Raw genomic sequence first — 24,545 nt, forward strand, 5'->3', positions numbered from 1 at the left:
TTCCTGAGATATCGCACGATAATGGGCCAAACAAATCAAACGGCTTCCATAGCACATGACTCAGAATTACTTGTTTATGCCCTGAGGCAGGCTATAGTCACCATAACAACCACCAAACACCACTGACTAACTGACTGGCTTGTATTGGATCCGGTCCTTACCTGGCCATCTGCTTGTATGCTTCCTCAGCCACAGCGAATATGTGCGGGTCCATGTCCCCCATGTTTTGACCGCTGTAGGCATTAATGACCTCCTCTCCATAGATCTGCAGCTGCTCGTAGGGGTTGATAGCCACCAGCACAATCCCTGAGGAGAGACAGGCTTCTCTGTAAGTTATCACTCTCTCTCTGGGTGTACAGTATGCATCCATACACCGTCGAGGATGGGTGTAGTATTGGTACAGGAAAAATGGTTTTATAAGACATTCAAAACGTACACAAGCTACATGGTGATGCCACACGTTTGGTGGATATCACCTACAAACTTTGTAGGTTATGCCCATTTGTGATACATAAACAGAGGTAAACACATAGACAGGAGTAAACAGGGAAAAAAATACCTGCATAAAAGAAACATTTGGTCTACCACTGGCTGATTATAGGCTTTGCTTGATGTGCTTTGGTAGACCAGGAAAAAAATTAGTTGTGAACACCCATAAATGGTGGTTTGTGGGAACTACGCATCATGCAAATTATAATGCAATTGTCAATACCAGTAAATACACTATATTACCAAAAGTATTCGCTCACCTGCCTTTACTCATACTATGAACTGAAGTGCCATCCCATTCCTAACCCATAGAGTTCAATATGATGTCGGTCCACCTTTTGCAGCTATTACAGCTTCAACTCTTCTGGGAAGACTGTCCACAAGGTTGAGGAGAGTGTTTATAGGAATTTTTGACCATTCTTCCAAAAGCACATTGGTGAGGTCACACACTGATGTTGGTCGAGAAGGCCTGGCTCTCAGTCTCCGCTCTAATTCATCCCAAAGGTGTTCTATCGGGTTCAGGTCAGGACTCTGTGCAGGCCAGTCAAGTTCATCCACACCAGACTCTGTCATCCATGTCTTTATGGACCTTGCTTTGTGCACTGGTGCACAGTCATGTTGGAAGAGGAAGGGGCCCGCTCCAAACTGTGCCCACAAGGTTGGGAGCATGGAATTGTCCAAAATGTTTTGGTATCCTGAAGCACTCAAAGTTCCTTTCACTGGAACTAAGGGGCCAAGCCCAGCTCCTGAAAAACAACCCCACACCATAATTCCTCCTCCACCAAATTTCACAGTCGGCACAATGCAGTCTGAAATGTACCGTTCTCCTGGCAACCTCCAAACCCAGACTCGTCCATCAGATTGCCAGATGGAAACGCGTGATTCATCACTCCAGAGAACGCGTCTCCACTGCTCTAGAGGCCAGTGGCGGCGTGCTTTACACCATTGCATCCGACGCTTTGCATTGCACTTGGTGATGTGTGGCTAGGCTGCAGCTGCTCGGCCATGGAAACCCATTCCATGAAGCTCTCTGCGTACTGTACTTGGGCTAATCTGAAGGTCACATGAAGTTTGTAGCTCTGTAGCAATTGACTGTGCAGAAAGTCGGCGACCTCTTTGCACTATGCGCTTCAGCATCCGCTGACCCCTCTCCGTCACTTTACGTGGCCTACCACTTCGTGGCTGAGTTGCTGTTGTTCCCAAACGCTTCCATTTTGTTATAATAGAGCTGACAGTTGACTGTGGAATATTTAGGAGCGAGGAAATTTCACGACTGGATTTGTTGCACAGGTGGCATCCTATGACAGTTCCACGCTGGAATTCACTGAGCTCCTGAGAGCGGCCCATTCTTTCACAAATGTCTTGTTTCACAGTCTGCATGCCTGAGTGCTTGATTTTATACACCTGTGGCCAGGCCAAGTGATTAGGACACCTGATTCTGATCATTTGAATGGGTGAGCGAATACTTTTGGTAATATAGTGTATGTAAAGGTAGTAGTATCATTGTGGTTCAAAGCTCAAAACACTGGAATCTTAGGTTTCTTTTTCTCTTTCTTTTTCTACACTAAAAGTTTTTCATGTTCAGAGACGCCAAGTCCCAGAGCAACGATACTTGGCAGGTGGGCTCCTTTCTCCCCTCCCTATACAGGCAAGGCCAGCCTCAAGGGTTGGCCAGATGTAGGGGCTACAGCACACATTTACATTTCAATTCATAATTTCCACAGCCCAAGTCTGATCCATGTGAAATTTATATAGCCTATAATACGATCAAGTATTCGACTTTGCCACTGAGACCACATGGTTTAGCGTTTTGTTTTGTTTTTTTTTCTTCAAAACACTGCACACCACACTGCCAGACCCAAGGAACATATAAAGGAGAAGGGACAATACATCACTGAGAAGCATGTGAGCCCAAAATAGTGCCAGGGTGTGGAAATTTCTGTGGTTGTCATTGTTTTGAATGGGTTTGTCGCTCCTCAGTTTATGCCTTATTCAACAAGTTGCTGCCACAGCCAGCTGTCAGAATTATGAGTAATTTGTCTATCGCCAACTAGCTCAGATTTGATCAGATTGTGCATTTTAAACCAGCTAACATTAGCGATGTTTGGCTATTGGATTTTTTAAGTTCCCCATAATACCTTTCCATATCCCCCTTGAGAATGTGCCCCACATTGCTATATTCAGCTCGTCTACATGGAGAAAACAATTGCAATAGTGTTCTTGTCAGCTCACGGTAGCAGTATATATTATCCAGTCCTGTATGATTTGCTCTACAACAAGCAGATGACCAAAGAATGTGGATGGTCTGACAAACATGCTGTGTCAGGTTACTATGGAAAAACAAAAAAAAAGCAAAAAAAAAAAACCCGGAGAAGACAACAGGAAGTGTTGACTGAACCGGCACAAATATTATCTGTTTCCCAGCCTTTGCTTGCTTTGTTTGTGGTGCATTCCAGATAGCGCAATGGCTGACTCACTGGCTACTTAACGCCATCCAGGCAAAGTTGTCAGGTGTTATTGCTTAGTTTACTCATGGCAGTCCACACAACATGACACAGCAATTTCATTCATAAATGACATAACTGGCAAAATATTCACTCCCACCTGATTTTGTTATGCTCCAAAATTGGTTTAAGGGGCATTAAAAAAAAATCTTCTAGCAACTTCGACTATCAACCAAAGACTCAAACCTCTGACAGATCTCACAGTAACTTGTAAAGTACAGAAATATAAAAACAACAAAGAAGAGTAAACGGAAACATCCAGTGAGGAAGTAACACACCATCATTCTAGGTACTGAAATATTGATATTTGATTTGTTGGACTTAGAACAAAAGGTTTTTCAACACTGGTCGCTTGTTCAAGAGGGATATCCAGGCATCTGAAATCCTGGGGGCTAAGTGTCAGAGAAAGTTGTACACTGATTTCAACATTTCATTTTTTGACAGATTTTAGTCCAGTATTCATTAGAGATGTGATTATGATATGTTTGTTATGTTTACAGAAAACAGCTGGCACAGAGACTGACCGCAATACGTGTAGATGTGGTTGGACTCCAGGAACCGAACTCTGAGGTTGTGCAAGACTGCCGGCTCATGCAGGTAGCTGAGAGCAGTGAGGTCATTCTCCCCAACCAGGATGTCAGGGTTTCGTAGGAAAGGAAGAGGGTTATCTTTTGGACCAACAGGGTACTCCAGAGGCTAGGACAGTAAAAGAAAAAGCACAATTAAACCTCCAGAAATCAAAATGGAAATCATGACTAATCTATGTTTCCTGGCAATTATTCGCAGCGAGTAATTTCTCATCACAGAGAATAATCACAGGTAACAAAGAGTAAAAAGTAAGGCCATATTCTAAAAACCTTTTCTTTTTTCCCCAAACTGTTTCTTATTATGCGACATGCCTCTTTACCTTTTCATTATTCATTATTCAGTATTAACCATTTTGTCACAGCATTTTAAGTGCACCAGCCAAATGACCATTCAAGAGAGCAGATGTTAGTAGTAGTAGAGTCTTACCCCTAGTCTTAGGTCATAGTGCATGTGCTCTGAAAGGCCTATATCTATATTTTGCTCTGTTCATTGTTCCCTCAGTCCTGACCAGCTCTAGTCCTTCCTGCTGAGAAGAATCACCCTAGCATGATGTCGCCACCACCATATTTTGGCAAGTTGTAGAGCTTGGAATTCAGACCAACAAGTTCAGTTTGCTGAAATATACAGATTCATGGTTTCACTTCCACTGTGGTGAACTGTGTCTAGATTAGTGGCAAAAATCTATTTTAAATTAAGTCTATAACACAACAAAGTGTGGTGAAAGTGAAGGGGCCTGATAGTGACAGCCATTGAGGCTAGCTGTGAAATCAAAATCGGCAATTTCCTTTCCAATTTATGAGCATTAAAAATGTCTGGGCCTGCACTCTTTCAGCAACAAAAGATATTCTACAAGATGATTATCTTTTTCAGGTTTATTCTTGCAAAACTTTTCTCACGACACTGTTAAAGAACTGTTTCTTGTTCTCTGAAAATTTAAATAGTCTGCTCCGCAATAAAAATTACAGATTTCTGAGAGCAAACTCAATTCACCATCTCACCCCATGATGCTGTGATTAGTGCCTTCGCAGACAAACCATTATGGCAAAGCTCTATATCTAACAGGGATTTCAGTAACAGAGTGAGTTATAAATACCGATTCATCCTCCAGTTTGAGGTGCAGAATTGGGTCTCCCTCCTTGTAGTCTTTGGTGATCTCTGCAGGCTTCCACACATCCTCTGGGTCTGGGATCCAAACCCGAGTGAACTGCAACAGAAATTTCAGGCCATTTCTCATTAATTTCTGATTTTGGATAATCTTTTGACGGGTTTTTGTACAGTTTTAAGAGCAACAATTTTATTCGTAAGGACTGGTTAGAGATTAGTTATTTCAAGAAAACAATATTTACAACAACAGATACTCCAAATGCTAAACATTAGCCTTCTGCCCTTGAGGTGGACTTCTAAAATTCTTAAAAAAAATAACCACCTTAATCAACTCAAAGAGGGTTTAACATCATTTCACAAGTGTCACGTTCCAAAATGAACATGCACAACTACCAGGTGTACATGGACAATAGTGCTGTTCAATTTCAGTAGCCACCACAAAGACAGAAGAAGACTGCTTGAGCTTGTTATCATTTGTTTTCTTCATTGAAAACATGCATGCAAATATAGTGATACAACAATGGCGTACTAAAAGATAGCTGGCCAGTAATGTTGTGACTAGCTTCTTCTTTTCCTCCACTCCCCTATATCACACACTTTCCATGTACCTTTAAGGCATCTGCCAGGACCAGCACACAGAAAAGAGAGAGTGTTAGCCGCAGGGGAAATCCACCTCAATGGCAGGAGCCTAGTATCCATCCAGTATCAAGCACTCAGTAACAAAGAAAGCAAGGCAGCACCACTACTGTCCTACATACTGTAACAGCTGGGGGGGAATTGAAAAAAAAAAATGTATTTTTTTTTTTTTTCAAAAGGGTAAACTATCCCTTTAAAAGGGATGGTTCCTACATTTTTTCCTAACTAAACACAAAATCTGGAGCAAAAGAGGCTTTACTGCTACACAAACTTTCACAGTGGCTATAGCATGCCTTCTACTCTTTTAAGAACAAGGTTCATTTTAAGTTCATTTTTTTCAGTGCCACTAATAAGATGGCTTAGTCCAACCTGACCCAACAATTTCAAATACTAATGCTAAAAAAGAACAAACCTTTAGTACTATAAAAAGGCCCAAACTGTAAATCCAACCATGCCTTGAACACATACAATAGTCACTGCATTTCAGTTTAAGTTTGACAAAGCCATGTCGCTCCTCAGCCTTATGGATTAAATAATGACACACTCCTGTTGTATAATGTATACACAAGTGTAGATTAGATTAAATAGACAAAGCAAAAGAAGAGGACAGAAAAATTACAAATAAGCTTATCTTAGACAGGATGCTATGATAATGAGATCTGGAGTGAATGCCAAAGAATGCAGTAAATAGCTGAATCATTTATATCAGCATATGACAAGAAGCAGTATAGAGCAAAGCCAGATCTGAGCATGAGTGAATCCCAGGGCTGCAGACTCAGCACACAGGATTTGGGTTAATAAGCCTAAACATCCTTCCAGTGCGGCACAGCTCTGCTTTACATTACCCCAGAAAAGAGAGCCAAGAGAGAGAAAAGACAGGGGAGGATGGGTCAAAAATAAGACTGAATCAATCTTGTGACTCATCGCTTTATCGGCAGTGGACTTGCTCTGATTTTGATGTGACAAAAATACCATGTAAGCCATGCTCATATTTTAGCGGACAAACTAAAGGGGAAACAGGGTGCACAGTGTTATCAGCCCTTGAGAAGCTGTTTAGTTTTTGCATGAGCCAAGTGCATTTGTCTTCACAGCTGAGCACAGAGGTGAACAAACCTTTGACAAAAACTTTCACACAAGTTGTCCCAGAGTCGCTCTCAGGTTGGTGCAAAAACAAACAAGGGGTTTATTCTAATTTTTACAATAGCTCCTTGCGCCTGATTTACTAAAGGAAAAACAGCTCATTCAACCCCCATATTGTGCACACTATTCACTGTCCAATGACAGCTTGATTTAATTTAGGCATAAACATGAAAATGATTCTTAAATCTACCTGCAGCTTGTCTTACCTAAGTCAGTTCATGTTACCTGACTTATAAGCCGTTTTCACCATTAATAATAATTAATAACATTATTACAAGATTCATTTTATTTCATTTCACGAAAATACTCAGCATACACCTTTACACGCCCAGATGTTGACACCTAATCCTGTTTTTTTAATGTTCTTGTAATGCTCAGACAATTATCAACAAGACAGTGATAGGCACATTCAATAGGTGACCACATATGCCTGTATATTGTTAGTGCATACTTTATTGTTGTTGACATTTTGAGCACACTAGCGCTACACTATGTGTATGGGATATTACATTATTTTTTGTGTGATGTTGCTGATATGGTACATGTGTTAGAAATTTTTCAGTTTTTTGCCTAGAGCGGTACAAGTGCATCCGCCAGTCCTGACTCTCCCTGTTTTTCATGCTTCAGTGGCTTGGAGATGAGAGGGGGAAGAAATGGGACCCCTAATCTCCCTGAATGAAGAGAAACCTGGCATGTGGGCTCAGCCGGGGGAGAGCACATTCATATTTGAACAGCCACAAGCAGAGGAGGTACAGCGCTGACTTCTCCATGGACTCAGACAACTCCTGTGTAACAGTACAGATAAGACACCTAGTGACACCAGGTCTTGTTGCCCAGTCTGTGACTGAGACACTAAACTATCTCTCCCCCACACTTCAGACAGCCGCTACATATCCATGAGGAACAAGCTGACTGCAGCAGTTTTTAATCCGGTTTAACAAAGAACACAACAGTCACTCCCAGAGCCAGATGGAGCCGTATAAAATAACCTTGTGTAGCGCTACAATCAACAGTGTGATTATTAATGCTACTCGTTTATCAGAGTCACATGTGAAGGCTTAGGTACACATAGTGACATAGCTGAGACACACCCTCTTGATAACTGTGGCTTTTAAAAAGAAATTAAGGAGTAATTAGGAATTTGGAAGCTGTGACATATGCTATATGAGTATAAAAGCAAAACAGTGAATGTTATTGATGAATAACTGTCATTACAGGATGAGACATTTCTTTCTCTGAGGCAGCTGTGAGGCAGTGTTGGCAGTCGTGCAATTTTGGAAATTCATAAAACTAGTGCAGCTGCCCGATCAAAACGTGCCTGTTCGGAACGGGCCGATTGCTTGGCCTCCGGTATTGCTGCTTGCAGCTTTCTGGAGAGCTGCTCATCCAAACAGCATTACACTCAACGCCGCGCTTCCTTGGGTCCTCAGCAATACATCCACCAAGTGTGAAGTCAATCGGACGAGCAGTTGTCGAGATAATCAAAGAACAGACACACAGAGATTCCTCCGATTTTAGAGAGGTGGTTAGATTGTGCCCTTGAGATCTGACGAGCATGACAGGAAACATACAGCTGAATAATCCACAGCAGTTTGGTTCATAACAGTTTGGTTATGATATGACATGACATCAGTTGATATGACTTTTCAAATATTTGCATGTAATTTCGATTTTCGTACAGGCACAAATGCAATCTGTTTGGGTCATCTGTTGGCCACCAGGCAAAGTATTGTAAACTGCATCTCTCTCTCTCCCTCGCTCTCTCTCTCTCTCTCTCTCTCACACACACACACACACACACACAGAGAGAGCCACTGCCACCCATCAGGTGCATCATTTGTATCTATTTATTTATTTACAATTCAACTGTTGGCAACTACTACAGAAATCATGAAACATGTCCAAAACATATCTAATGTTTTGTCATTAGAGAAAAGGGCCTTTGCAAAAACATTCAAGATTCAATTTTTAAAGCTCTATAAACATAAAAACCACCACTGACTACACATGGTAGTGTAACTTTAGCTAATACTGCTCCATGCTGTCTGATTTCCAGTTTTAGGGTTTTTGTGAAGGGTCCCTCTTTATAAAACCAGGCCTATAGAAGGGCTCTCTTGTTGGCTCATAGGTTCATTGCCATTTGTTTGTGATGCTGAGGTAAAGTCAGTGATCAGAGGAACCACAGATGCACAGTTTAGGATGGAGCAATAAGAGCGCTGGGTCAAGGGAAATACACTGCACACTTTCACACTAAGCAATACTGCAGAAGTTAAACAAGCATCAACCAATTACCTTTATCGCAGCAGCCATTTTGACATGAATTAGCAAAATTTGAGATCAACTATAACGACCCCACTTTAATAAAAAATATTTGGCATAACTGAATGGAGCCTCAACTGAATAGAGCTGCTTCAGTTTCAAGAGATTTTCTTCAAAACATTCAGATAATGAGAGCCTGAAGGAGCCTGATAACACCTTTGTCACAGTAACCATGCTTTTCTGATTGATTTTGGGAGCTGGTTAAAGTTGAAAGAGTGAGCTGTCACCATGCATGAGAGTGTCTGCAACAAGTCAAACCATGCAACTTTTAACATGAGAAAAGCAAATTGATGATAAAGAACTCCTGAATGTATTACAGCAGTACACTTGCTCTCTTACTCTTTGAATACGTGTGCCAGGCTGAGTCATTATTTAGTGTGCTATGGTACTGTATGGCTCTTAATCCAACAGCCTGTCTACTAGCTGTCACCCTATGGCAACCTAAAGACAAATATATATGTTGTGTGCAGCAGGATACTATAGCAACAGTTTTGTGCTGAAGCTGCCAACAACCACTGCTTTGTGCCGCTATTCAGAATGTTTTAATGTAAAATAAATAAATAAATAAATAAACGCAATGACTCTTCTGCCTCTTTGACTGTTTTTGAACCAGGGTACCTGAAGGTTGAGCATAACTTGGTCAAATAAATCTTGTGAAATAAACTTCACCGCATTTATCTTGTTTTGCCCTGTTTAAGTAAATATTTAAATATGAGTATTTCTGTGCCCCAACATTGTGTGAAGTGTTCAGTGTTTCCTCATATATTGTTATTGCTGTCAAAGTAGAAAAGGCTCTTGAACATTTAGATAACCAAAGGACATTAAAACTGTCCACTCAAAGTCAAAACAATGACATTCTTTTTTTTTTTTTTTTTTACTATTCTTAGTTTTAGTAACAATTTAAAGCAAGGATGAAAAAATGAAATGTGCAAAGAAAATAAAATTTCACTTTTTCACTGTTAGGCGTGGTCAGGAAGGAATGAAATAACTGAACAATTTCTGATAGGTAATAAAGGCACAATATCTGCTGGGGTTTACATCATGTTTTAAATTTTAGGTAATTTTAGGTAAAAATAAGTATAGTCTGTGATCTTGACTTTGTGTCTTTTTTTATTGCTGTTGTGTCTGTTATTTTCTGTTATTTTCACCCACATGGCTTTTTACAGTTTTAAAACTCTTAGATTTTATTGATGCTTGTCCACTTTAAATTCAATTTTAAATGTGAAGCACTTGTTTTGAAAAATGCTATACACAGATTTATTAAAAAATTAGTGGCCCAATACATTGGTCCAGTCCGCAGTAGTCTTCAGCTCTCATGCTCCTTCTGAGCCCATTTACTTTGCTGTTACATAATGTCCTTTACAAAGCCGACCTGTGCTGAGGTTATCTTTCGAGCTGCGTAATTTTAAGATTGTTGAAGCCTGATAGCTTTGACAATGCTTTGTACATCCTGCAGAAATTCATCCAAAAGCTACACGGGTAATTAATAGAGATCATGGAGGTGAAATGATGAGCTATTATCAGCTTTCAGCTCAGCTCTCCTAGGTGAAAAAAATGTACAGGCTGACCTCACTGTGTGCAGCTGCTGCCATGCAAATCTACTTTAGTGAGAGGAAAAAGTCATTTGAATAGCAAAGGACAGCATCGCCTTTCTACCTGCTACATACCAACCATAGTTTGACAAACAACACTGACATATACAACTGTTGGGATGCAAGAGGAAGGGAAACTATGAAGGCTGAGGGGGGCATAAAATGACAGCATAAAAACAGTCTACTGCTAAATCTGAACTACAAAAGCACTGTAGAACAATTTTCAGTGACAAGCCCAAACAATGAGTGCATCAGTGATAGGAGATGACATGTTTACTGCTGTTTACACTGTGAAACCCTATATTACCTTTAGTCCTTTGGTTAGACTGAAAAATGTACAGAAACCTTACCCTTTTCAGCCTCAGGAGAATCTAGCTGACTAGTTTCAATTAACTAAATGAAAAGCTAAGATTTCACTGTCTTGGACAGGTTTTAAAATGTGAAGAGATACTGAAAAAGGCAATTAAATGCAGTGAATTAACTTCCTAAAAGCAAAGCAGACATGGCCTGCAGCTGTGTAGCAGGGGGCTGCACTAGGAGCCTGGTAAAGTTTCAGGAGTTTCAACTGCAGTGTGCAATATGGCTGCAATTCAGTGTCACAGTAAACACAGGCATGCCCCGAGACGTTCCTGACCTGAGCTTTAACTTCGTCTCAGATGCTCAGTAACCCAGAGATAGATTAAGTCTACTGAACACAACAGTGCTGTGGAGGGAGCCACCGCATTTTATATAGTAGAAGAAGAAGAAGAAGAGGGAGAAGGGGAAGAAAGAAGAAAAATGATACATGGATGGGAACTTTGCATATAAATTTGGTTTATTTTATGAATAAATTCCCAGTGAATTCCTCTTTCATTCAATGATAACTTTATCTATATTTCAGAATGACACAAACGGAGAGCCCATCAAAAGCTCTAAATTATTATGCTAATCCTGTATTCTAGAAAACTCACAGTGAATTCTGCCCTGGGTTAGATTTACTTAAATATATTAAACTCCTCTCTAAAAATAAACAGCACTAAAAAATAATTATTTTTATAATAGCTTTAGGCTATTATCAGAACACACTGCAGTGTCAAATGGTGAGAAACACATAAATTAACATTAGGTTGTTTACACTGTATCTGGCTAAGAGCATAAATTGACTAAGTGAGGAATATTTTTCTCATGAGAAGTTGATGTTGGGTCACTCTCATAACTTCTTGTCTATTCTCAGCTCACCTGTTTTGGTATAAAAAATTAACTGAGACAGGTTGGCCAAAGGCCCCACAAACCAAAATATTATCTTGAAAAGCTTCAGATAAAGAGCTTCAGAAAAAGATAGGGTAGAAAAAAACAGAATAGAAAGACAGAATAGAAAACAACCCAATCAGGGTGAAGATAGAATAGACTACAGCCAATCATCCTCACAGACCATGCAGACTGGAGTCCATCTATACTGAAACTATTAGCAGACAATTGTGCCTGTGAGTAATTTAGCTGACTTTTTACATGAATGACAATCAGAAGTGACTTGAGAAGTGACTTTTACGAGACCTAGATTATGTTTTTTGGGGGGAAAGGCGTTTGGCCTAAAACCTCTTTTTTTTGGAATTCAGGGCAAATCATGAACATTATTCTATCTAAGGCTCTATCTGACTTTTTTCCCCAATCAGACCTGAGTTCTTTCAATTAGACACTTTTGGCTTTAAATACTTTATATAAAACAAATATTTGGTATCAGGTACAAATCGGTTTTCAAGACAGTGTGTCAAATCTCCCAACTGCACTCCAGATATAACTTTATTATTTCAAGCTGACAAAAAGTAATTTATTATGTGTGACGTTTACTGAAAAATCCCTTTACCCCAAAACCTTCTGATAACAGAAACCTGATGTGCCATGGAGCAGACTGTTGTGTGAAATGCATTTTTTTTTCTTTCCAGTGAGCCAGCATGAACAACAGCAGGTTCTGTTAGACCTAAATGAAATTAATTAATGTCATTAATAACACCTGTGTTGACCTGCTATTCATGTCAGGACTGCTGCTGTGAAAAAGGTCTGCTGTAGGACTGGGCAATTTGTTGATATTCCACTGATATTGTGATATGAGACTAGATATCTCCTGGGATTTTGGACATGGTAATATCATGATATGGCATAAGTGTTGTCTTTCCCTGGTTTTAAAGGCTGCACTACAGTAAGGTGATGTAATTTTCTGAACTTTCCTGACTGAGCTGTTCTATTATTCGCCTTTACCCTCTGAATTATTATACAGACATTACTGATGATTATTAATCCAAAATCTCATTGTGTAAATGTTTTGTGAAAGCACCAATAGCCATCCCCATAATATCTTCACAATATCAGTGTTGGTTGGTTTAGTCCGTATTGCCCAGCCCTAGTCTAGTGTAGTAAGCATGCATCAAATGGCCAAACCTAAATGCTTGCTTAGCCTGGTTGGCTAGGTTTCCTTTAGAAAGTCCCTGCAGGAACTGTCTGTTATTGCATAGAAATCTCATCTGTGTCCTCAATACGAACAGGCTATGAACAAAAATATCTTAGTTTGCTGCTTACAGTTTTTCCAGTCCAGCCAATTAGACAAGCCCTCTAATGTAATATTGAAATACATCGGCAGTAGGGATCCCCATGCCTGTTGTCTCTGTTTATCTGGGACACTGTCTGAAACTGTCCAATGGCAGTGCAGCCTGTCCTCTGCATATAGAGCGCCTCTGCATGAAACACAATCAAACAGTAATTGGGACACGGAGGGCTGAGGAAAACATCATCATAACCATAACATAAACCACACAGGGTTCTTTGAAATTTTTTCATTCTCTTAAGTTTCCCTTTGTGGTACGAAACACAATGGAGGATTCAGGACTTTCTCCCTTTTCTGTACTAAACAAAGAGCTAATGGTGGAGACTTTAATAGGCTTTTAACAGCAAATAGGTCAGCAAAAAATATACAACTTCAAGTTGTAGTCAATACTTTCCTGGGTGAGGATGCTCCCGAGCCAGAGAGTGCCACGGCTCTCCCATTATCTCATCTAATTACCATAATAATAGCTTACACAGAAATATCCAGTGACTGAGGTCCCCATATCTGGGCAAGAATACAACAACAAAGTTCACTAAATAACCCAGTCACAGTCTATTAGCACATGCTGTTGTATAAAATTCACATTTACAGCATGAAATAAATAATGAACTGGTCAGCAGGTGATGAAGACCTGCAATGATCTGCAGAAGAAAACTTTTCAAACAAAGCTGAGGTTTCACTTTATGACTGCATCAACTTCCAACGTCAACACTTTACGCACAAGACCCACCCACTAAATCTGTGCTCCTTTGTCCAGCTTTCAGTGTAACACATACCTGTTACACAGCGGGGAAGAAGAAAAAACTTCATCCCCCGCCAGATGAAACCAGGGAACGAGACAGGCAACACCAGATCAAATTGCCGATCAAGCTGTTGAACTGCATTTCTCTGTGTCTCGTTTCTCCATAATAAAACAATCACAACTCATTTCTTTTACAGCAACTTCTGTATGTAGATCTCTTCCCCAGTAACAAAGTAATTATTAGCATATTTGACATTAAGCCGTCAGAGTTACATTCTTCACATTTATGCAAAGGGGAAGCTGTCCTCAATAGGAAGTGAAAAAGAGGCATGGTATTGTTTATTGTTGATTATAGCCTACATAAAAACTAGGCTGAATGGCACCATGATGAGTCTCAGATAGCCTGTGCTGCAAATTAATGCATTTTGTTTCACTGTCTGCAGCTTTTGCGCTGACTCTTTTTTCTGATTCCTCTGCACGCAGATTGTTGCGACATCAGTAAAATCAGTTCTAGTCTTCTTGATTAAATGCTTCCAGTAAAAAGTAATACTTATGGTATGGTATATTTACAACCTCAATGTGAAAAAACGTATGGTCAGCACGCTGTTTTGTCACATTGTTATATTATTTTCGTTTGTCCTAAAAAGCCCAAAATCACTGTATCTCTTTGCACAACATGTACAAAAAGAAACACAAAAAGGGTTTAAGACAACTCAAACATTATAAAGGCCAAGTCTGAGATAAAAGAGTAGGCTATAAATAGTAAGTTGGTGGTTCAACAACAATTAGTTGAAAAAAAAAAAAAAAAAGAACGCAGCCCAAGCATTCAAAACGCCCTTTACCGTGGAATTCAGGGTGGGGAGCCAGGCGGTTAAATTGAAGAGGAGGTGGGAACAAGCCGAAAAGTTGCTCTACGGGTTTTGTATGAAAAGAGAAGCATGCTCATGAAGTCATGCTGTTGCATGCCTTTAAGGCTGGCACACACTACAGGATTCTTCAAACCTTCACAGATTTAGAGACCACACACTTGGTGATAACAAAAGGCAGATCGCACAAGATCTCTCTCTTCTGATCTTATAGTGTGTGGTGTGCACTATGGAGCACACCACACACTATAAGATTCTTCAGCAGAGTATCAGGTTCTTCACGCTCAATATTCTAAATCTTGCGTAGTCAAACATGACTTCAGTGTAGGCAAACATGGCGGACGAACAATAATAATAATAATCATCATCATCATCATCATAATGATAATGAAAATTACAAAATCCTAAATGCCACTGTGTGTGTCATATAGCCAATGACAGGCAGAATAACCGGCAACCGTATATCATCTTTTTTAGTTTGTGTTGATTCTCCATTCATGTTGATAAATTACAAAAAAACTGCAAAATCCGATCGGTTTGAAAATTGACACAAGGCTTTTTCTCGACAAGACGCACATTTTCCGTGTATGATAATAATAACAACAACAACAACAACAATAATAATAATAATAATACTGTATTGACCCGCATAAAAGACGACCCTGATTTTAAGATGACCCCTCTTTTTCAAGACCCTTTTTTGGAAAAATACTTGGACATGGACAAAATCTTGTTTGAATAAAAAAAGCCACCGGTCAGCATCAGGTGGGCCGACCGCGGCACCGGCCGGTTCCGCGCCCACCCGGTCAGTTCTGCCGGATCTGACAGGTGAGCGGCGCACACATATTGCCATATATGCCTTTCATTATAAATCAACTTTTGTTCATACGCCGCTGCAGCAGCACAACAGACAATGACACAGACAACACCCCCAACATTAGACGAGGGCGTTTTTTTAGGGCATTTTCAATGGAAAAAAATATCGTCTTATATTCGGATGAATACGGAAATAAAGCTAAAAAAAAAAAAAAAAAAAAAAAAAAAAGATCCGGGGCTTCAGCAACTCCGATTGCTGACAGAGAGCCTGCTCGGTTGAAGCCCGCATCAGTGAGCTCAGTTACAGCCTAGTAACGGTGCATTTTATTGTCAGTAACGGTAACGGCGTTATAACGGGGGAAACTAAGTTTTCTGAATACCCTCCGCCCATCGACCAACAGGGGAAATCCCCGGTTTCCCCGCATGCCAGTCCGCCCTTGCACTGTGCTTGCTCGGCCCCTCTCGGAGCGCCCCACACACTACAGGATTTCTAGTCGCAAATATTAAACATGTTCATTATTTACGATCTCTCCTTCCGAGGCCTTCCGAGCGGATCGGACCGAACAAAATCGCTCTTAACACACCCCACACCACAGGAAAATCTGACCCGATGACGTTTGCAAACATCAGACAATCGGGCCTTTGCTGGCTTTGATCGGAAGGGGGAGATCGGGACAAAAATCGGCCCGATTATCCTGTAGTGTGTACCAGGCTTAACAAGATAAAGAAACTCTCAGCTTGCCATATGTCCACGTGTACTACATGAGGTGATGACAATGCTGAAAAGGGAATATGGAAAAAATACAGTCAATACAAACGTCACTCTTAGTATAAAACATCAACATCAGTTCGTCTAAACATTGTTATTATCACATTTTTGCTATAGTCTCATCATGTTTGTATAGACACTGGTGATCATTTTACTTTTAGTGAATTATAACTATGTTAACCTTGCTGCTATTGGTTTTCAAATACAGATAGAATAGCAAGAAAGGAAGAAAGGTAAGATATTCCTAATCCGTTTACTTGTCTAAGTTATTAGGCCATGGGAGCAGCTGAATGGATGATGACAGGTGGCTGAAACTGTATAGATGTGTCTCAGGTTTCTTTACAGCCCCTCGTTTTAGCTGCAAGTGGAGGAGCACGCAGGTAAGGTGAATTCCCTGAGACGGGAGCTTCAGGTGTTGCGGCCTTTCACTCTGTGCGCTCCAAAGTCTCCACCCTGCGATGTGTCAGCACAATGAGTTCAGCCCCGGGTGAAAACTGGGTGCGTCCAACAGGAAGCCAGATCGCTTGCCCTATCGAGGAACTTTGATCTGTGTGTCTCACAGGCGAGAAGGAAAGGCTCACTAAATGACAAGGAAAAGAATTTTGGTGTCACAAATGCACCGGGAAATCGCCAGCAATGCGCTACACCCTGTGATTTCACTGAGTAACACACCTGCAGCCGGAGAAGAGGAACAAAACAGTGACGTCACCTGGTGTAGTCTATGGTCAGAGCAAAAACCTGCACGCTTTCAATGCCTCCAGTCACACAATTAGAGATCCCTCCTTCACAACAACCTGATCTTTTCCCACCTCACACTGGTGGGAAAAGATCAGCTGAAACTTAACTTAACACTGCATTATTACACAAATGTCAGAAGTTTCTTGTATCACATTAAATTCTTGACATTTCTGCTGATATTAGTTCTAGCATTGTTCTGTTTGTATTTTTTTTTTTAACTCAGTCTTACCGACAGTGATAATTTTCATGGCGAAGACATGTTTGTTTTGTTGTTTCTACAACATGTTTGCTCCGTTTTCTAATCAAGTATAAATGAGTTCAATGAGACATAAAATGTAAAATAGGTGAATGTTAGATCAATAATGTTAGTTTCAATAATCATTAATGGTCAAATGTGGGCATTAATGGGTGTCACAGTCGCGTACACAGTCTACTTCTTCAGGATTTTTTAAATGTCACCACACACACACACACACACACACAAAAACACACACAAAAACACACACACACAGACCTATAATCCTAATTTCAAAAAGGCAATAGATTGTCACTTAGCCTCTCTCAGGTTCTTCTCCTTAGGATGACAATGTGATATTGTCTAAACTGTCAAAACCCACTGCTAGTCTACTGACACCCCAAACAAAAAACACCAATGATAACTTAGTGGTGTGTACATGTAATAAGATTCCTCATAAAATAGTCACACGAGTATTGTCCATGTATATCTGTGCCAACGCGATAACACCTTAAGCAAGTATCCAGTAAAAGCTAAAGCTTTTTCATGTTATGGTGGGCATTACGACAAAGTAGATGTAGAAAACAATGTAATGAGGACCACAAACAATCCGCCTGAGAGATTACAATTGCTCTGGGATTCACTGGCAGACCCCTCCCACCACACACACACACACACACACTCACCTAAGCAACAACAGAGGGGGCTGGTGGTGACTCAGGCTAATCCTGCTTTGCAAGACCCACAGCCTGTCTCAAAACAAAGACATTCCACCTGCACAATAAACAAAACAAACTTCAAATTTTCTCTGTGCTGTCAAAGCTAATTAAACCTCAGGTTTGTATCACAGGAATGAAACTGAGTAGAGATACTTAGAAACTCCAGGCCTCGGTGATAGAACAAGTATAAACCAGCACTGGCTTATAATCTGAGACAGAGGAATCCATGACACAGCTGATTTTGGTAACACAAACCAGATGGAGCTGCAGGATTTGGCTTCCTGCCGTGGAACTCTGGATTATTTGGCTTCAAAGGGGGGTGGAGGCATTAAGTGGCCTGACTTAATGCACCTGGCTACAGTATCGAGGCACTGGGAATTCAACACTGCGCTGAAAATCACAGTTAGAGTTAAAAAGAGAAATGTAACATTAATAACTTTCTTATGCAATATCTTGGAGTGGTTAAAACCACAATCACAGGTTGAAGATACGAACAGAGACCACTGGTACAGTTTACCACCTGGTCAATTTAACTAGATGTGCAAAACCAGAAAAACAAACTTGCCAACTTTGGTTAGGTAACCCCCTGAGGTTTTATAAGCAGAGCTTCCCTAAAAGAAAGATAATCAAGAGGCAGACTTAACGCAGAAGTTAACACTAGCTAACAGCCCAGTATTGGCTCACGTTATCAGTGGCTGCTTTGAGTACCCAACCAGCTGCTGCGCCGAGTAATAAACAATCTTTTCAAAATCACAACTGGCTGGTAATAGTGACAAATGAATGCTGAATTTAGCCACTATAACAACCACACAACTTGAATGAAGTAGAACGGACTTTCTCATTCAAGTCAGTAGGCTATACCAAAATAGTCGGAGTAGCATCCTTTTTTATGTGTATCGTTGCCATGGTGCCGGGATAGCTTCAGTATCCAACGGCAAGTTGGTGATTCTCTGAGGTGGGAGATTTTGCAGCGAAGCCCAAAGTGTAAAGCTGTCTTGTGTATCACGTGGTGTCTGTTAGCCATTTAAGATGATCAAACATGTCTCCTCTCCACTTAAGTTTGGCTAAATTACCACAGTTTAAGGAATTTTATCAAGTGACAGGCTGGCTATGTTGGATGTTGCTTGCCAGCTATATTTGCAGATACAAACTGGAGGAGCTAGTTTAATAGAAGAAGCACAGTCTAATTCACACAGGCTCCATCATATTGGCTATAAATGTAAATGTTGATATGCAGTGTATTATATTGAATGGGAAATCATCCTGCCCTGGTTTATGTGGTAAAGCGGCCAGTGGGGATTGGTTTTGTGATGAGATGTTAAGATAAAGATTACACAATTCCTTTTTGGAAAAAAAAATATGAGGATACAATCTCTCAGACAGTGCAATTTTAAAAAAGCCAAAGTAAGCACACAATATGTCCCATGGCAGGCAGACAAGACTCACTGCTGCAGAGTCTGATGTGTAGGAACATGCAAACAAGGCACAGACAATGCTGTAAACCTCCAGTAATACAATCTTCAGTATTGTATTCAAAAGAGAGCAGAAGTTGTTAAAGTTATCACTGCACCTCAGTGAAAACAACTGAAAACATCAAGGCTAGCATGACTCAACAGCTTCATTCACTGCACTCACAAAGAGTATAAAAGAGGAATTGCAAATGGTAACCAATTCTGTCCCTGGCAAGACATCAAAATCTTATTTCATTAATTTAAAATAAAAAGAATGAAATCTGTTCATTACCAAACACTGCACAACAACAGCTCTGTATACACAGTATTGTTAAAATTATTGCTGTCACCCTCCCAAAGAGAACTCAGTACAGTGTTTGCTTTTCGACTCTCCATTCAGCCTGAGAGGAGGATACAAAAGGAAAATAATCAAACCCTACTGTGCAATAAGAGTTAAGATTTCTTTAAGCCTTCTAGACAATTCAGTATAGATTTGAAAATGAGAACAAATCTCTTCCAATGCTGGAAACAAATGCTATGGCGTTCATTCAAGAGATCAATCAGAGCGGACAGAGAAAGCAAATGGGCAAATTTGTACAGACTGTATCAGCGACAAGGTTTATTTTCCAGGCAAAGGACTATGATTTTTGAATCAGAACTGTTGCTTTGATACAAATCTGGTAAAGGCTCAACCAGTTCCCACTTTATGGTCAGTGTTGGTTCTCCAGGAAGTACATACTGAATACTGAACTATCAAGTTGGCTGACAATAGGCCAGTGCTGTTTTAAATGCTGAATTTCTTTTTTCTTTAGCAGTAGCCCTGTTTCACAGCAGCCATTCTGACATGAGACAGCAGGGTAAATACAGGTGTTACTAATGACATTAATTAAGGTGCGTTCCATTTAAGTTTAGCAGAGCCTCTCCAATGAACCAGAAGGCACAATTAATTTAATGTCACCACTAACACTTGTGTTTACCCTGCTTTTTCATGTCAAAATGGCTGCTGTGCAAAGGGTCTATTAAGCTATAAATGGTCATTTTAAATGGGACATCTGGCCAAGTTTCCACTCGAGTGCTTTCTCATCAGTGGCAGCTGAGTTTCTACCATTCAGTGTAGGCTGTATGTGGTAAATGCTATTAAATGCATGTCAGTGTTCAATAAATTCCCTTTTCAGAGAGCAATATATCTATTATTATACCTGTTCCATTTGATGTTTTACTGAAAACAGACTACAACAGACTAGTAGGCTGACCTGTTTCAGTTTTTTCAGGTTAAATATTTAAAAGGCTAGACTAAGGAGACAATAATGTGTTACGGTGTAAACAAATAGGGTAGTCTATGAGACATTTTGGCAGACAAATTACATTTACAGATGCTGAAGGGTCCCTCCCTGCACACATCATACAGGGATCATGGGTGTAAACTTCGTAGCGCTTACACCTGTCCGCGCAGCCGCAGTATGCTGTTCCCGTTGTACAGGTGCAACACGCCAATCTACGTTGAAGAAATATGAAAATGTAAAGCTTCCCCTCTTAATGGCAAACACATGTTATGTGGTACGGCATGAGTTGTAGCATTTTGTTAATCTGCAGAGTCTTTTTATGAATTCGGCATATAGAGAATACACCATACACTTACAATTTCAAGAATATTTCAACTTTTAAAACAGGTCCGCGCAATCTCTACCGCCCGCTACTGTACAGCCTGTTCTCCTGAACGACGACAGTAAGGATATAGGCGTAAATGAGCTAAAAGTTACGATTTTACCAGAAAATAAAATAATGCTTAATGTATTGAATCTGTGCCCTTCTTGAGAAGGATCCGCACAACAAGTAAAGGTCGTACACCGTGCTTAAGGGGACATAAATATTTGCCGATAAACTAGGCAACTTTAAAGGGCAGCATTTATGAATGGAGTTTGGCGTGTTTCTCCAGTATGTCCACACCGGAGCGGCTGGGGCTCGCACGGTGCCTCTCCAGCAGCAGGACACGGGTATCCGGGTCTCTCACAAGCCGCACTGGGAACTTACAGAGTAAACTGTGTGGAAGTCAACACATTTATTTGGCAGGTAAAACCTGTCTACGCCGTCAAAGAGGCAACAGCCCAACAACTCACCTTTGTGTACAACTCGTTTACAGACATCTTCCAGCTTGTCTGCCCTCCCCGTGCGCGTTAACTACGATATCCGTGTCGTTCCCATTTAAAATACCTGGCTTATCCCCAAGTTTTTCCGTCAACAATTGTGACAGCTTTGCATTGTCCACATATCTCCACAAGCAGGTGTCCCGCAGAGTTTCGGTGAGTTATATCGATGTTAACTATATCCAAAACCCCTTTTCCTGGTCACGGCAGGTGTCCCTCGGCTAATTACGTTGTCCTCTGCTCCAGTCACTTACATCCAGCAGCAGCAAAATGTTGAAAAACACGGACTGCGGTCCATTAATAAGACCGTAAGAACAACAAAACTCAGCATTAAGGGTGAAACAGCTTCAGTGTACTTCCTGCCATTGGGATACTATCCATACACCATGGCAGGTTGCTGGGCCACAGCCAGGTTTCTATACTGAAGCCGACACTCAGACCCCAACTGGATTACCAGAGCATTGCACCATAGACATTATATCATACCCTCCGGTTTCTGTACGCAGGTAAGACAGGTGTTGTGTTTGATAAAATGCCAGAAACTGTACAAATACATAAACAGAGGGATGCACCTTGACGATGAGGGTGGTCAACTATGACCCTATGTCAATAAGCATCCTAAGGTAAGCACAAAAATTAAACAAATAAATAAAATTATATTTTTCTTTTTCTTCTCAAAAGACCGCATGCTCATAAAACTTACATCTGGTTGTATCAAATGCTAGCAATTTAAAATAGGAAATTGTGTCAACAAAAGTCAGGCTAGAATGTGTGTAAGCTATCCAGCAAAATAAACAGAGGTGAGTTAAAAGAGGTTTACCCTACTTCATTACTATTCAGTCAATAATTTATAAGTCTGGCTGGTGTGAATGTTTTTCAGCACATTTGACTTCTGTCGTAGAGAGGATTCAGTCAAAGTTCAGTGAAAACTAAACCAGCTTCCTCTCAGAGCACCTCAAGGCCTTATGGAAATGCCATGGAGAGAAACCTTATCAATGACCTTGTGTAATCTCTGACAGGACATAGTGATAGTGAATTGTGCGTATTGCACAGAGTATTTTTGTTACTTGAACATTCACCCACAATAATCATTACAACTCTGCTTATTTCCTGACAATCAGTTTCCGCTGAGGTATTTTGTTGGTGTACATTCTGGTTGTTGATAAAATCATATCTTAAGTTCCTGCTTGATAAAGCACAGTTTACCTTGGAGTAAGGGTAATAATCACTCATCTTCTCAAGCTTTTCAGTTGTAGATCCCTTGATACAGAGTTGAAGTTTTCCTTAATAGAAGGCTGTCCTGTACTGAAACATGGTGCGCTGCATATAAATCCTGACTGTGGGAGCCAAGAATCAACATGAACAATATCTCAGACCTGTCTGAGCTAAGCTATTACTCCTACATCAGTTAATGCTTCCACTCCCAAACCACACCTTCTGTAGGTATGAGGTGTTAACTGACTTTGCCATCTTAATAAATCTGACAAGAAGCCGTATACTAGGCCAACTGGTCCACCCATTGCAAGCATTGCTATTTTGCCTTAATAAACATGAAGGCACGTTAAGCTGGCTTTACAGGGTGTAATTTAAGCGCAGCATAAGTTCTGTACAACTTGGTTCTGTTCTGTAGTGGCACCCACCAATGAAAATCCAGAATTGGGGCTTCATGATTACATGAAATTTTCACAAACAATCCAAACACATAGCGACAGTCCAAATGTTGTTTACAAGCTACAGTTGCACTGTCTGTAGCCGGCTCTTGGCCATAGTAAGTAAAACAGTATAGGCTGTTTAATGTGTTGGATACAGTTGCACATGGTGTTTGTGTAATGTTTTCCTTTGGAAGTTAGGAAATCGGTGTGTCATTGATGTTGAGGCAGGGAGCAGGCAGTTGCTCTGGAGACACAGCTTAGGTGTTTGTATGACTAAGGCTGTGGTTGGTTCCTCATCTTGCCATTATATACAGAACATTTAGTCACACTGACTATTGTCTGTGTGGTGTAGTGAATAACAGTTTGAGAAGCGCAACGGATCCAAGTTTGGTGACACAAAATGATATCAATCCAGTTAAAATTTATACACTTTTGCTTGATGTGATCGTAGAGATTCAATTTCTATGGATTCCAAGCATATTTGTGTTTTGATCAGACATTTTCAAGCCTGAGGCATAAAATTATTTAGTGGACATTGATTTTTATCACAAAAAGATCAATGTAGGTCCAAAAGATGAATAACCTGAAAGCTTTGACTTCACCCAGAACTGACTTTTATACTTTTATACTATGGACTTTCATGCAATGGACCAGAACCAGAGCTTTCTGGCACTTGATGTCATTGTTCTCTCCTGAATAAATCTTTGCTTGTGGTGTATAAAAATCTCATATGTACATTGCTTTGGATAAAGCCATCTCCCAAATTTGTGAATTGTAATTGTACTTCATTAAATGAGGGATTTTATTTTCTTGTACTTTTTTGCAATTTTATGGTAATTTTATATTTGCTTGCTTTTTTTTTTTTTTTTTTTTTTTTTTTTTACAAGTTTTTGGGGTAATTTTGGGAGTGTTTCTTGTAATAAAATTTAAAATTTAAATATTTCATATAATTTTCTGGCAAATTTTGGTTACTTTTCTAACACTTTTTGTTGTCATTTCGTTTTTTGCTAGTTAAATTAATTTTAAAAATTACTCAGAAAAAACAAAAATTAGTCAAACATTTTTAAAGAAAACTAAATATGTAATTATTAATATGATATATGTAAAGGTGAAGTCAGTGATGCTCAATCGACATCACAGTTTTTCTGTTAAAATACTTATGAAAGGCATCTGAGGCTGCATTCAGACACCTTTCACAAGCATGGCATTTCATCCAGAAGAATCTAACTGGTTGTGGGGGGGGTCCTTTACTGAGGAGGGCTGGGCCCTAGGCTCTGTGCCTTATCTCCCAGGTGGGACAACAGCTCGTGTTTTGCTGAGAAAACCTTGTTTTTTGTGATCATGCCTCTCACAAAATAACACAAGCAGACTTTTTGCAATGTAGATATCCATCTCCACCCTCAGTAAATCCCATATTACCCAATATGTTATGCCTTTCTTTGCCCACAGGAGGATTTGTGTGT

The 24,545-nt window shown here is 40.2% G+C and overlaps 1 protein-coding gene across 2 annotated transcripts in view; it reads right to left on the reverse strand.

Moving 5' to 3' along the window:
* Positions 1-4,815, reverse strand: part of myo5b (myosin VB) — a 44,786-nt gene extending 39,971 nt beyond the window's left edge. For both annotated transcript variants that reach the window (XM_030065120.1, XM_030065119.1), the window contains exons 1-3: positions 4,675-4,815; positions 3,518-3,689; positions 162-306 (exon numbers count right to left, since the gene is read on the reverse strand). In XM_030065120.1, the coding sequence (XP_029920980.1) occupies positions 162-306; positions 3,518-3,689; positions 4,675-4,815 (458 nt within the window). The remainder of the gene's footprint in view (positions 1-161; positions 307-3,517; positions 3,690-4,674) is intronic.
* Between the last annotated feature and the right edge of the window lie 19,730 nt (positions 4,816-24,545).

This window comes from Myripristis murdjan, chromosome 12 (assembly GCF_902150065.1).
Source record: "Myripristis murdjan chromosome 12, fMyrMur1.1, whole genome shotgun sequence".
NCBI classification, from domain to species: Eukaryota; Metazoa; Chordata; class Actinopteri; order Holocentriformes; family Holocentridae; genus Myripristis; species Myripristis murdjan.